Raw genomic sequence first — 15934 nt, forward strand, 5'->3', positions numbered from 1 at the left:
CATGCTTGAGGGCAGAACATGTCTTGATAATGTTAAGTATAAATATTTGTAAATGCAGATTACTGGGTCAAGATGGGTGTAAGGTGGCACAAAATTCTTACAAGGCTGCTGACCCAAAGTGTTTGATCCTCTCAAAAAGAAAGCAATATCCTCTTTAAATGGGGAAGATTCACAAATGAGAAAGAATGGTGTGATTGTCACAACGGTCATTACTTTTATGTTTGACCAAGAGGCAATTATTTTCCACTGATCTAATTGTGCAATCCAATAAAGTAGTAAAATGAAAATAATCAGAACAAAGTAATTACTGAAATTCAAACAAGGATCAATTTACTTTCTTCAATATAAGCATTAGGTCTTGAAAAAGATGTGTTATAAACTTAAGTTATTTATGAAGTGGTCCAATAAGTTACCTCCTCAAAGCATTACCAGCCACATAATTACCCCCCAAGATTTTTTTTTAATATCTAACTTACCAGCATGGTAAAATGGTGAGAGCTCACATTTCATAATGCTTCAATTACAAAATACTGTAAATACACAAATTACTTTTCTTTCTAATGTAGCAAGAAAAATAACTCCAACACACGATACAAAATTTAAAAAAAAACACAGCTGTTGGTCAACATATAATGCCCTGGGTTTATTTTGTGAGAGTTCTGTCACAATTCCAGGTGGGATTAAAAACCTTGAGGATATATATGCCATTGGACTGGGCATTCAGACTCAGGTACTGACAAAGCACTAGTAGTAGTCTGTTAAGTACCAATCTCTTCACAGAAGAGAGGTCTATTATTTCCAAAGGAAGGCACCCGATATCGTGGTTCTGGCCTTATAGCCTTCACAAGAATCTGAAAGTAAAAGCTGGCTGTTTCAGAAACTGGAATGATGATACACGTACAGCAACTACTGCATTCATCTCCCTTATCTCCTTGTTGTTTCTTCTCTTTTTCATGTGAACAAGTGAAGAATGAAGTCTGTGTGTACAGGAGCACAAAAATCAACAAGAAAATTACAACTTTAACAGATACAAAAATAACAATGATGAATGAACAATGAAAAAAAGCTTGGGAAACTCTGATACAGCTCAGATTTGTTTTGAAGGAGGTCCAATTTGTTTAAACTCAATTGAGCAAAAAACTAAGCAGCATAGAAAATAATTAGTGCTAAAATAATTTTGCAGAAGCATCCTTGCTTCTGAAAAAGTGTGACTTCATTTCCAGCTTGTTACTTGCGGTAGAACAAATAAGTGGAAGATCCCTATGTCTCCATGAAGTAGTTCCATCCCCATTTACAAACTGATGCCTTAATTTTCAAATCTGTATGTATGTCACCATTTTTACATGATACACAGAAACTCAGGGACCCAGAGGGGAACCAAGTATGTTCACCATATACAAAATACCGAGGAGTCCACAGCTACCTAACACATTTACTACAGCACAGGAACCAATGAAGGTACAGTGTACAAAACTGTAAACACAGCACAATAAATAGATAAAACAGCAGGTTCCGCACCATGCACATGATGTGATGACACTTCATCTCTATAGATCTCTCACATCTCACTCTTACTGGTTGCAATTTTGTTTTTTTTTTCAAGTGCAAAGCATCACAAATGAACAGTTCAGTATTCAAGTAACATATATACAAGTGTATTACAAATATGCAGTACTGTACAGATAATTGCTGTATCATAATTTACAGATGTCAATTCCTATTAACAGTAACAAAAAAGCATGAGATGTGCATTGCCATCAAGTCCCCAGAGCTGCCATGGAAACGCAATGTGCTGCATTCCGCCATCCCTTGCATTCACAAACGCTATTGATGCATAGCACCTAAATGAGTTCCCAAGGCTGCAGCTATCTTTGTGGACACTACGTTACTTCCATTGCCACTGTATTGTCTGCTATACTGTTTAGTGCTGGCTTTTCTGTGTCGTGGTTTTCCCTGGAGAAATAAAAAGAAATAGGTTGTTAGCCACTGATTATTTTTCATATCTTTAACATTTAAAAATACATAACGGCAGCAATGTATTATTATGAGCTTTGTAGTAACCCCCATTTAAACTGGATTTTATGAAATAAAATTTGAGAAATCTAGCAACCTTTCAAAAAGAACTATGTCTGACTCTATGGTCCCTGCTCTGTGACTCGCATATCTGGTAGAATATTTTGATACAAACATTCCATTTTCATTCAAGCCCATCCACTGACTTCAACCTGGTCCGAAAGTTTGCTTCCTCTATGTAGGTGAACGGTAAGATACACAATTTATTCCTTTTACCCCTATTGTCAGTTTATGCAATAAACACATTTCTCCTATTAACTGTCTAATATTTTGTTATCAGTTAAGTCAAACATTAGTAAGGACCTCAGTAAACTGCCACACTGCACACATGTAACCAAGTCAAAGTCTTCAGTCAAATTACATTGTCACTAAAAAAAAAGACAACTAGACTTGGTGACCTCCAAAATGGAGTGCAACTTGAAGCAAAACCTCTTGTTTTTAATCAAGGTAGACAAATTAATATTTAAAGGAATTCAGTTTACTTAAGAATACAAATTGAGCGCTGACTTACAAGAGGTTACGTACTTTGTTTAATGAACATGACCCAATGATTTCTACAACCCTTATTTACAATGTCTGGCAAACAAGCTTCTTTCAGTGAACAGTTTTACCCAGATAGATCATAATTTACTTTCTCACTCTACTTGCTTCAATGAGAGAAGGTGCAGAAGTGGAAAAGACAGCAATATTTATACGCATTAGGAAGAAATACCCACTTCAATAGTTGAAATGATTTTTAACTGTTAACAGCAAAGTGTTTTGGAGTATTTGCCATTGCAATTCAATATTTTCAAGAGGGTCATCATAATGAACACTTCGAGTGACAGCAACTGTTCTACCCAAAATGGAGAAGGTCATAAGCATACTACTGCACAGGTGAAAGACTAATTTTCATTAACTATAGTAGAGTAACAGGCAAAATTTGGGCCTTGGATTTTTGAATGTTAACAGAACCTGGCAGTCTTACTGGAAGGGAACCATCCAAGTCATCCTTCCTTTTGGATTACTGCCAAGCATTTTCAAAATGTGATGGCAGAAACTACTAAGTTATGCAGTATACAAACTACACAATGTGAAGAGAAACAATAAATACCAAACAAGGTATTATGTGCATTAAAAGTGGTGCACATTGATTTGGAAGATTTGAGGAAACAATTTATGCCAAAACTTGTAAAATTAAATTTACTGGTTAATTCTTGACCAGTCTATGTTGCAATGACTTCTCAATAACTGTGCGGTGAAAAATAATTTCATTGCAATAAGAGTGAAACCTTAAAATTTAGCATTAAAATGAAGCATGACAATAGTCTTTATTTGACAACCACAAAAGTGCAAAATGAGATGAGACAGGTGAGGACTATAGCTGGGTTGTTGGACATGTTCTATTTTTACTCAGTGCAACTTCTTGACATCACCCCATTCTATTCACTCAACCATACACCAGTTTATGTACTGCCAAAGAAAACAAATCTAGGGCGACTATGGGAAAGCTCTAGAAAATTCCTCCTACCCATCCTCAAAAGATGACCAGATGAGTTCCAGAACACTCCACTGAATACAACGTCCCCTAGAATTGTTAAGCAATGATCAACTGATGTCCCTGTAAAGATTAACAATTATTGCCAAGCAAGTTTTCTGTACATTCTTCCTACTATTCCACTTAGGACAATTTCTATTCATGTGTGCATATTTATTACATCACATAGCTATACTGCACATCCATTCCATTCTTTACGAATGAGAGGGATCAAGAGAGAGATCCAGGGTCAGCAAACATTTAGTACATTCTGGAGAAAGTTCCACTACTTTTTTTGTTTAGCACTGAACAGATACGGAGTCAAAAAGAATGACTGGTCCATTAATAAACTTGTTGCTAATATGATTCTTAAGAAGAGTGTGTTTTGGTTAATACTTACATTACATTAAAGAATATATAAGACTAAAACAGCTTTAATATCAATATTCTACGAAGAGCTATGAAGACATACAATGGGAGTTCAAACTACATGGATAAAGGCCATTTCTTCGCTGTGTTACATACAATTTAAAAATACTAAAGATCAGCTGTCTGGACTTACTGAATGATGGTCTTCAAAATTCCACATCAGCCACAATAACTTAAGCAGGTTTTCATATCAAAATATATTCGTATATTCGAGGCTATTTTAGCCATTGATTTAAAAATGAAAATAAAGGGGTTTTCCCCCAAAAAGGGACATGATCCGACTGCTCACTTAAAAAAATATAAAAAAACAAAAGCACTTTACTTGCCTCCCAACCTCCTGCTCCTACCCTTAAAGTTTCCCGATGTGCTGTAGTAAAGTCTCCTTTTATGACTCCTATTTCACCATCTGGGTGGCAACATCACGTCTCTATGGCGCAATGAATTGCAGGGCCAATGACGTGTTTATGGAGAGACACTTCCTGCAGGTGTGATGTTTAAAGAGTGAGTCATCATCAGTACCCTTTTACATATATAAAAAAAAATCAAACCATCAAATTATGATTAACTTAAATTTTCAGAATATGTGGCAGGGCAGAGATGTTTTCCACTTTAACAGCAAGTTTTGTGACATCACACCATTGGGCTTGATAACTCCTTCAAGCCAGCTCCTCAAATATTCACTCACCTTTGTGAAAAAGGGTACTGATCAAGAGATATCATTTATATTTTGAAGCCTTTTTCTTTAATTGTGCTTCAACCGCCACACAAATGATCGAAACAATCTTAGGGAAGGTAGAGTCGAGAAAGAATCATTGGAGATACAGCTCATTAAGATTCAGCCATCATAAAAAAAAACTACAAAAATGCATCATCTTTTTATGATGTCTGCTACCTATAATGCTTTTGAAGGCTAAAAGGAGAGTTGACATAAGGCAAAACACAGAAGTAACCACTCCACAGCACCGCATATAGGTGCTAAATGCAAAAGAATACATTCATGTCAAAACAACTAAACATTCTTTTCTCCACCAGTCAATCACTACATTCAATTGAACTCTCTCAAATAGTAGAAAACAAAGACAGGGAGATTTTAGTTGGTTCAAAGCCTACCTGAAGTACAAAAATGCTGAAGCACTGCCCTCTGAATTCAACTTTTCTGACTTTGCTGGTGGCTTGAAAACATTTCTACCAAATGAAACATTCCACTGCCTATTTATGCACAGTTTATCCAATGGTTTTGTTATGGACAAAACAAATGGACTAGATTGGTGTAATTTTGACATTATCAACTTTCTTCATACATAGGAGCAGAAGCAAGCCAATTAACCCATCGAGTCACTCCAAAGGTGATCTGATACTCAACTCCATTTTCCAGCCTTTTCCCCTTAATGCTTGATTTCCTTACTGATTAAAAATCTGTCTATATCAATCCTGAATATACTTAATAACCACCCCCGAGGCCTTATGGGGAAGAATTCCTCAAAGTCATTACTCAGAAGAAATTCCTTATTTTTTTCTTAAAAGGACAATACTTTCTTAAATTATAACCCAGTCCTGGATGCTCTGCAAGGGAAAATAATCTATCTGCATCTTACCAACTCCCAAAGACTATATTTTTCAATAAGATCACCTCTCACTCTATTAAACTCCAAGAAGCACAGGGAGAAAGTGAGGACTGGAGATCAGAGTCGAGTGTGTGTTGCTGGGAAAGCACAATAGGTCAGGCAGCATCAGAGGAGCAGGAGAATCAACATTTCGGGGATAAGTCCTTCATCAGGAATGAGGCTTGTGGGCCAGGGCTGAGATAGAAATGGGAGGGCGGTGGGGTGGGGTGTGTAGCTGAGAAAGCGATAGGTGGATGAAAGTGAGGGAGAGGGTGGTAAGTCAGAGGGGGGAGTGATGGACAGGTCAGGAGGGTGGTGCCAAGTTGGATGCTTCAGACTGGGAAAATGAGGGGGGGGATATGAATGAGGCAGCTGTGTAGTTGTTGTGGTTCTGTTCGCCGAGCTGGGAATTTGTGTTGCAGACGTTTCGTCCCCTGTCTAGGTGACATCCTCAGTGTTTGGGAGCCTCCTGTGAAGCGCTTCTGTGATGTTTCCTCCGGCATTTATAGTGGTTTGAATCTTCTGGTGGTCAACCGGAAGCAGCAGATTCAAACCACTATAAATGCTGGAGGAAACATCACAGAAGCGCTTCACAGGAGGCTCTCAAGCACTGAGGATGTCACCGAGACAGGAGACAAAACGTCTGCAACACAAATTCCCAGCTCGGCGAACAGAACCACAACGAGCACCCGAGCTACAAATCTTCTCACAAACTTTGAGCTGTAGTTGCTGGGTCCCACGGTAGAATATTAGGCGTTCTTCCTCCAGGTGTCAGGTGGTAATGATTTGGCGGAGGGGCCAGCCCAGAACCTGCATGTCCTTGACGGAGTGGGAGGGGGATTTGAAGTGTTCAGCCACAGGATGGTAGGGTTGATGGGTTGTGGGTGTCCCAGAGACAGTCCCAAGCCTCCAAGTCAGCACCCCCCTCTGGACCTGTACATCACTCCCCTCTCTGACCTATCACCTTCATCCACCTCTCACTTTCTCATCTACCCAGCCCACCCCACTTCCATTTCTCTCTCAGCCCCAGCCCACAAGCCTCACTCCTGATGAAGAGCTTAAGCCTGAAACATCGATTCTCCTGCTTCTTGGATGCTGCCTGACCTGCTGTGCGTTCCCAACACACAAGGAGTACAGGCCCAAAACAGCCACCTCTCCCCACAAGACAGTTTATCCATAAGGATCAGGCAAGTGAACATTCTTTGGACTGCCTCTAATGCTAGTTTATCCTTCCTTAGATGTAAGGTCCAAAACTGATCAGTGTTCCAGCAAGACATCCCTATTTTTATACTTTATGTTGGCTTTTATTTCAATGAAGGTCAACATTAAATCTGTATTCCCTAATACCTGCTGAATTTGCCAACTTTGTGATCTATGCATAATGACTCCCAAATCCCTCTGTGCTGTAGCTTTCTGCAATATGCCTCCACCATTTCAATAATATTCAGCTCTTCTTCTTCCTGCCATATTCCATCTACCAGGTTTTGCCCATTTGCTTAACCTATCTGTATCCCTCCGCAGACTTTGCCTTCTTCACCACTAGCCTTTCCACCTATTTTTGCATCATCTGAATGTACTGAAGCCACATTTGCAATTTCCTCATCCAAGTCATTACCATAAATCAGTACTGACCCCAGTACTGATCCCTGTGCCACCGTACTAATTACAGGCTGCCACCCTGAAAATACCTCCCTTCGCCCAACTCTCTCGCTTCTGTTAGTTAGCTAACCCTCTATCCAAGCTAATAAATGACCCCAACACCATTGGCTTTAGTGGTCTCATGTATGGAACCTCAATAAACACCTTCAAAATTCAAATACATTACAGCCCCTGCCTCCCCTTTATCTTGCTGTTTATTAGCACCTCAAAAACATTCTAATAAATTTATCAGACATGATTTCTCCTTTGTAAAACCAAGCTGACTCTGCTTTATCATAATATATATTTCAAATGCTTTGCTATTATATCATTATGATGAACACCATTTTCACAATAACACGTCAAGCTAACTAGTCTGCAGTTTTTTTTTGGGTCTCCTTACCATTTCAAATAAAGGTATTATATTGGTAAAGCTGTTGAAAATTGCACAGGTAGACTGCACAACATTTATTTACACCATCTATAATATCTTCTCCAAGTCATCATGATACATACGTGATTGACCATCAAGGGTCAAAGGCAACTGCAGTCAACCCTGAATCTAACTTCATGCTCTCACATACATACTTCTAACCTGGAGAAGCGTTGCGGTATCACTGGACTATTAATCCAGAGACCAAAGTAGTGTTCTGAGGAGCCAGTTCAATTCCTGCTATGGCATAATGTGGAATTTGAATTCAACAAAAATCTGGAATTAAGAATCTGAAAATGATCATGCAGCCATTATTGATTGTTGGGAAAAACCCTTCTTGTTAACTAACATCTTTTAGGAGACGCAACAGCCACCCTTCCTTCATATGGCCTACATGCAATTCCAGAACCACAGCAATGTGATTGACCCTTAACAGCCCTCTAAGCAATTCAGGATGGACAATACATACTGGCATGGCCAGTGATGTTCCTATCCCATGAATGAATAAAAAACTTGGGGAGAATAAGACAATTAATAGCAATGTGTAGGTGAAATCTTGGCTACTTCCCTCCTTGCCCTTTTCTGATCCAAGGTCAACGGCAATACCACTTTAGTTGCCCCAAGTGACACCAGCATGCACACCAGTATAAAATTGAACTAAAAGTGAAGACCACACAAAAACACAAATTCAAAACAACTAGCCCAAATTACATGGAGATTAAAATTGAAAAATATAAATTATAAAAGGATTTGACCTGTCATGAATTTAGATATTACAAGGTGCTTTTCAATTGAATTTCTTGCCACTAATAGGTGATACCTTTTAGATGGTTGCTGTAGAAAATCTCAAAATTGGTCATGAAACTAGAAGAGTAAAGACTATATAACTGAAGACTTCTGGAAGTTCACAACTTCATTAAATCTCATTTGTTCTACTCTCTCCTTTCAGGATTGGGTAATAATCCATTCATTGGTCATAGAGACTGCATGAATGAAAAATGTCACCATCCAGACAAAGTACAGATTGAAATTTATCTTTACTACAGCACTCAAGGGAATAGGTTGTTATAGGTAATACTTTTCTTACTTGACAGAGCCCACGTTCAATCAAATCATGACTAATGTGATCTATTAACTATGATTTACTGGTAAATATCAGGGCTCAAATAAAGTAAATAAATCTACTGTAAAGTATATATAAGCTTTCAGATAATGAAGCTTACCTTGGTACTCCATCCATGGAGGTGGAACCTGGAACCTTGGGCACCTGACAATTTGCTCCTGTAGCCAGTTTTAAGGCAGATGTTGGAACAGTATTTAAAGTTCTAGGTATATGACGTGCATTCAGACTGGTGACAGAATTAACAGCAGCTACTGAACTAGGTACACCTAGACGAAGGCTGTTGCCAAGCAGAACCTGAGGACTTGAGTTTGCAGGATTTCCATGGTGACTCAGTGCACTGAGAGAAGTTGCTGTCTGTGTGTTGCTGCAGGGCGGCAGTAAGGCTGAACCTGCTGATGATTGACTGGTTTGTACAAGTGCTGTAGGCGTGGTACTAGTGAGGTGTAAGCCCTTGTACGATCCTGAAGAAAAAGAAAAATGACAACATCACTAGAACAGTGACCTGATTTGGGCTAGGACAAGGAAGTCTAATCATAAAGCAAAGTAGTTTAATATGATCTTCATTCATAATTGATTCAACTATAAGGCATCTTTTTCATAAAACCTTCGTCTTAGTGTTAGCTCCCTTACTTCAACCAACCTGTTCCAAACAGACTATTCTTTCCCACCAATATTTAAATGGAAACTTCAACTGAAACTTGCACAAAATTTCAACTACTTTAGTCAAACGCTTGTTTTTAAAAATCAGCATGAACTGTTCAGTATGAATAGCTAAAATCAATAGGAAAATTATTTCAAATATTACAGGAGTGTAAAATGGAATGTAGCATGAACATGACTGATAAACGTAACAATATGCTGATTCACATGAATTCCAGTCTTTGGAAATGTTGTCTTACTAGGACAGTAACCCATTCAAAGGCCCGCAGGAATAGGATGCTCATGTTTTACTTGACAAAATTTATGTACAATACTTACATTCTGCATGCTATACTGACAAAAAACCTATTGCTCTGTTAAGAACTGTAATCTAACTTCAAAATCATTTAAAAATTCAATTGACCAGCATAAATCAGATTTTTCCTACTACAAAAGGACATTACCTGCAATGTATATCCATGCGTACTTAGGTTTTACATTTTTTGCAGTAACATTGTTCAAAATAATGATAATACTATAGGAGGTGAATAGTATCTGGAACTCACGAGTAAGACAAGCAATGGTTTATCTCCTTAGCCAATAGCTTGAAGTATAATGGAAATAAACAATCTTGGATCAAGAAGTTTACAGTAGGCCAATTCAATTGCAAAACAGGTGTAAATGAATAAGGAACAAAACAGGGCAATCACCTAGCAGGCACAACAGCAAAATCAGCCCTGTCGCTCCCTAAGGTCTCCTTAAGGGTTATATAGCACAGAATCAGACTCTACAGTCCCATTCGTCCACACCGACCAGACATTCCAATCTGACCTAGTCCCATTTGCCAGCATTTAGCCCATATCTAAACCCATCGTATTCATGTATCCAACCAGATGCCTTTTAAATGTTGCAATTAGATCCACCTCCCCCATGTCCTGTGGCAACTTGCTCCATGCATCTAGAATACACTGAAAGTCACCCCTCTGAGGGCTGGTGAGAAAATTGGGAGAGATGTCTCTCACCCAATCAACAGTCTGAATAGTCATACTCTGTAATCCTGTGCAGACCATATCCGAGATAACATCACCACTGACCCGGTGTATGACCTTTTCCACTGGCAAGACCAACCCACAGGACCGTTGTTATCCATCACCAAAAGTAGCTTGGCAGCAGTACTACTGACCAAGATGGTCAAGTCCCAAGAGGCACAGCTGCTAGTCTGGGTCTAGGTCAGTTGGGTGAACAAGAGGGGAAACATACTTGACCCTGCCCTCACCAATTTGCCTGTCACAGATGCACTGGTTTATGACAGTACTGGCTGGAGTGATCAGTGCATAATTCACTTGGAAACAAAGTTCCATCTTCACATTAAAAATATCTCTTACTCCCCAGTCTTCAATCAATTTCATTCACTTCATGTAATATTAAGGAGTGGCTGAAGGTACTACAGACTGCAAAAGGACACAACAACACTCTGGAAATAGTACAGAAATCTCGTATTCTACAACTTGCTGCTCTCCTGGCCAAGCTGTTCTAGCACAATTACAAAATTACCTACCTGACAATGTGAAAATTTGCTCAGATATGTCCTACACAAAAATCAGGACATATCCAACCTGGCCAATTGCCATTTCATCAACCTACTCAATCAGTAAAAATGATGGGAGGGATGATCAACAGTGCTATCAAGCAGCATTTGCTTAGCAATAACCTGCTCACTGATATTCATTACATCCTTAGTTCAAATATAGGCAAAAGAGGTGAATTCAAGAGATGAGGGGAAAGTGACTGCTCTTGACATCAAGGTGCATTTGACTGACTGCAGCATCAAGAAGCCCTAGCGCAAGGTTTATCGCAAACTGCGGTTGATGTAGACCAGTCATCTCAGCTTCAAGACATTACCAATTAGGCCCAACTCTTTTTAATTGTTTCAATGACCTTCCTTCCACGATGCACGATATTGGGCACTATTCTTAGCAACTCACATACTGAAGCTAGACAGTGTCCAAAATGCAGCAAACGTAGGACAACATTCAGGTTTGTGTTGACAAGTGACAAGTTTGCACCAGACAAGATTTAATGACCATCTCCAACCAAACAGAATCTAACTATCACCTCTTGACTCTCAATAGCATCCTGGGTGTGAGCAGCAACTTAACTGGACTAGCTTTTATAAATATTGTGACTGCAAGTGGATAATATGAAGCTTGGAATCCTGTAGCAAATAACTCACTTCCTGACCCCCTAAAGTCTTCCGATGATCTCTACAGCACAAGTTGAGAAAATGTGGTGGAATGCCTGGGTGAGCGCAGATCAAATCACTCAAGAGGCTTCACACCATCAAGGAAAAAGCAGCCTGCTTGATTGATATCACAGCCACAAATATTCACCACCAACATAGTGTAAATCTATAAGTGGCAGTGCAACACCTCACTAAGGCTCCTTATAACTTTCTAAAAATGACCAGCACCATCTAAAAAGGTGGCAGATTGATGACAACACCATGCAAGGTCCCCTCCAAGCCACTCATCCTTGACTCGGAAATATATCACTTCCCCTTCAGTGTAACTGTGTTAGAATCCTGTAGCTCTCTCGATCAGAAATGTACACCAGCTCGAGAAGGTAGGTAACCACCATCTTTTCAATGGCAACAAATACTGGCCGAGCCAGTCAAACACACGACATACACTAAAAGAACAATTTAATTCAGAGACACAGAAAAGTTAAACAAAACTTTTGATACTTTAAAAAACTCCCTTACAATTAAAGCCTATGTGAATGAGACTAATTTTATTTTAATATTTGAAGTATTTTTTTGGGCCAGGTATTGAATGATAGCAATTAATGCTTTTGTCAGAGGATGCATTCATCAAAATGGACAATGCACAACTTTATGCTGGGTTTAGTTTGTCTTTTTGTACTGTTCAATTAATCAGTCAGATGGCAAGATGTAACTTTTGTGAATCTGACACCAGAGTGGTAGAAGTTGGGACAGGATCTGTAGATACTGTTATCTAACTCTGCTTCTGTCCTTGCCTGAAACTATTGTACCATGTGCGCATAATGAGCAGTGCTATCAGCCTCACCATTATTTTGATGCAAATAATTGTTGGCCCAACATATTCACTCATATTACCTAAAACTGCAAATATGAACAGAAAAATCACTAACAACATTACCAAGATTTTTCAAGAACAGATGTATGTAGCACAACAGAAAGGCTAAGATAAAAGTGAATGAAACAGAAAGGCTAAGATAAAAGTGAATGATTATTCTTTACAGTTTACATTTTCAACATTTTACTTCACAGGAACAGGCATAGGCTGTTCAGGCCCTTGAGCCTGCCCTGCCATTCAATATGATCATGGCTGATCAATCACTTTCACTTCAGTAAACACCTGTAATCCACATTCTAAATTTATTCCCCTAACCACATGAGACAATAATCTACTCACCTGAGGCTTGTAGGACACCATTGATTCCAAGCACTACTTCCTCCTTTGCCTTGAAAGCCATCAACTGTTCTGATGTCATCAAAGCTGAAGCAGCAAATTGTGCACTAACTGAATCCAATGTTTTTGAAACAGAACCCTGTCACAAAAATATATACACATATCATATCATAACCTTGGAAATTTTTGCAAACAACCTAAAATCAATTACCTCTATTTCATTCACAATATTATGATAGACACTGTAATATTTTAAATACACACACACTGCAGAATCCAACAACAGCAAGACTGATTGAAGCCTGTGAACTGCATGGAAGCACTGAATTGGACAAAACATCTTCCATGAAAGCACCAATGCCATACTGCTCTATTGAATTGACCCGTAGGGTTTATAACAAGCCAAAAAGTACTGATCATTTAACAGGCTTTGGATATACGCACTGGAAAATATATAGAAATATTTTACAAAATTATGAATAATTTATACAACTTGGATCAGCTTCATTAGACAGGATTTCAACCAAACCCTAAAAGCTTTAATTACAAACTTCTAAATTCGAACAATTGTACCACAATCTTTAAATACAATTGCAGTTAGGTTCAGTTGAGAAAACATAAGTTGCTCAAGCAAAGGTCAAACAAATTATTCATTTCTGATAGAGATGATGCTTTCAACCCTCAATCCAAGTGAGTTGTTGAACAAGCAAAACTGAACTGAAACATTATTCCCTACAGTTTTTTTTGCATCAGCCGCCATTCGATTATGGCATTATTTAAGCAATATTAAAAACCAATGGAAGCAAAATGACTAATTATATGCAAACATATGAAACTTACAAACAATTCTGATAATGATGCTCTGCATTATAAGTACTCTGACCTTGTAAAGGCTCTGGATATTTGTCAAATTTGATGTGGATTACACTATTACTTTTAAAGTTTGCTTCTGAACAGAGCTCTGCTCACTCTTACCTGTGAAGCATTGGAGCCTGAATTACTATGTGCTAGCTGCTGCTGAATCTGTGCAAGTTGTTGTTTCTGCATCAGTACTAGCTGCTGTTGATGTTGCTGGTATTGTTCTGCTGTAAATGCTGAACACAAATTAATTTATTAAGGCAAATTTGATGCAAAGGAGAGAATAATGAAAACAGATATTCAATTACAGTCTTAGATTCTACATACAACTTAAATATCAAACAAAAACAATCACTATGTTCACACCAGAAATCTTGATTCAACAAGAAATAATTTTCATATCAGTAGTCTTGATTCAACAAACCTCCCTACTTCCACTTCCCACAACCTTTCCAAGTGCATTGGTAATACCAGTTCCAAGCAAGAAAGATGCAAGTGATTTGACAGGTCAATTTTCTTCCCAAAGCAAGGCTAGCCACCTCAACAATTATTGAGTAGGATTCAGTTTACACAACATTTACTGCTCTACAACTGAAGATAAAAACAAGAGGAGGAGATACTGCATTAAAACTTTTGACAACAGAGCAAACTCCCATCTGCACTCTTATCATATGATAATCTATAAACATTTCATACCCGTTCATGTCTGCAGTGCTAGACATATTAAGACACAACCACCAAGGAAATAGCTGCAACGTTGAATTTTGTCTCACCATTTGTTAGGATGCTTGGAGCGGGAGTGGGGAGCAAACGGACAGAAGGGAAGGTACAGAAAGGAGCAGAAAAATTCCCTGTTCCCCTTTTGGATTTCTATCAAGTAAATCACCAGTCAAGGTGATGAGAAGAACAAAAACTGGAAAAAAAAGTGCATTTCCCTCAAAAAAAAAAGTCAGATTTGATTGGAATTCTCCATGTCAAGTAACAGTCCTTAGATTTTACAATTGGAAGCCTTACATTCAATAGTAGCATGGATTATTGCACTGAGGGACATTAGAACCAACTTTTAATCATCCACAAAAGCCCCGAAGCCCCTGGTACAAGCACATATGGGATCATTATCCACAGAAATTCTAAAAATAATATCTGTAGGTCAAGTTATTGGTTAATGTATATAATTAGTAGAAGCGCTATCAGCCACATAATAGGTGCTAAATTTCCATTATTTATTGCAGGATTGTCCATTTGTTTTGAGTAATTTCACAATGCTAACAGAATGAAACTGGAATTACAGTCCTAAAGAGGATATGACAGTTTTAAAAAATTCTTCCATTTTAGCCAAGATCATCATGGAACACAAGTGTTTAAGCAAGCAGCATATCATTTAATTTGCACTAAAGCACAGGATATAAAAGTTTTTAAAAATACAATTCCTGTTTTATTGTAATCACATACAATTACTTCAAATCTTTTTCACCAGAAATTGAAGATAATCATTTATAGGAAGCAGAATAATTTGAACGTGCCTATATCACTTAAAAGACTAGCCAGCTTTGGCTCCATACCAAATAAATATTTAACATTTTAACCACAGCTGCTGTTTACATTAACTATATACTTGGCTGTCAAGAGAAAATTTTTGAAGTGGAATATTTTCTGCATCACAACTTTTTAAACTCTACCATTTTACATGCAGCTTGTGCATATACATAGCAGTTCCTTTTAAAAAGCTAAGAAGTGCAGCCTAGGCACTCAGCATCGCCCACTTTTTAAAAAAAAGAGTAGGTAACCGTGCCGGAAAAGACTACAAACATCGCAGCAGCAATCTTGGACAATGACCTGATGAAACTGCCAAAACATGAGGTGATAGCCACCGTAGAACTTTTCCCCCCAAAAACCATTTTTTTGAAAATAGGAGTTTCACAACACTGACTTAATTATCAAACAGTCACACAGGGTCAAGACAAATTTGTGTGACAATTTCATCAATGTAATTGAATAATACTACATATCAATAAAAGCAATGCCTTCCCCCCATATAAATGTTCATTTGCAGTTAAATTTCCGAAGTAGTTTTTGAAAATTTATGCCTGGAAGGGCTTACTTTAATACTATAAAACATGAGTAGGGGTAGGCCATTCAAGTCAGAGTCCACTCCAACAATGAGATCAT

General features: G+C 38.2%; 1 protein-coding gene across 4 annotated transcripts in view; it reads right to left on the bottom strand.

The window, feature by feature from the left end:
* Window positions 1-308: 308 nt before the first annotated feature.
* The window catches only part of LOC122550081 (enhancer of polycomb homolog 1-like), a 251768-nt gene continuing 236142 nt past the window's right edge, over window positions 309-15934 (bottom strand). For 3 of the 4 annotated variants that reach the window (XM_043690607.2, XM_087987520.1, XM_043690605.2), the window contains 4 exons: window positions 13883-14001; window positions 12911-13046; window positions 8917-9277; window positions 309-1953 (listed from right to left, as the gene is read on the bottom strand). In XM_043690607.2, coding sequence (XP_043546542.2) covers window positions 1881-1953; window positions 8917-9277; window positions 12911-13046; window positions 13883-14001 — 689 coding nt within the window. In that variant the 3' untranslated portion in view covers window positions 309-1880. Of the gene's footprint in view, window positions 1954-4344; window positions 4498-8916; window positions 9278-12910; window positions 13047-13882; window positions 14002-15934 lie in introns of all 4 variants that reach the window. The other variant, XR_015757257.1, reaches the window with a different exon arrangement.

The sequence above is a fragment of the Chiloscyllium plagiosum genome, unplaced genomic scaffold, assembly GCF_037043375.1.
Source record: "Chiloscyllium plagiosum isolate Xiang-an unplaced genomic scaffold, Cpla_swu_hap1 HiC_scaffold_5, whole genome shotgun sequence".
Lineage (NCBI taxonomy): Eukaryota > Metazoa > Chordata > Chondrichthyes > Orectolobiformes > Hemiscylliidae > Chiloscyllium > Chiloscyllium plagiosum.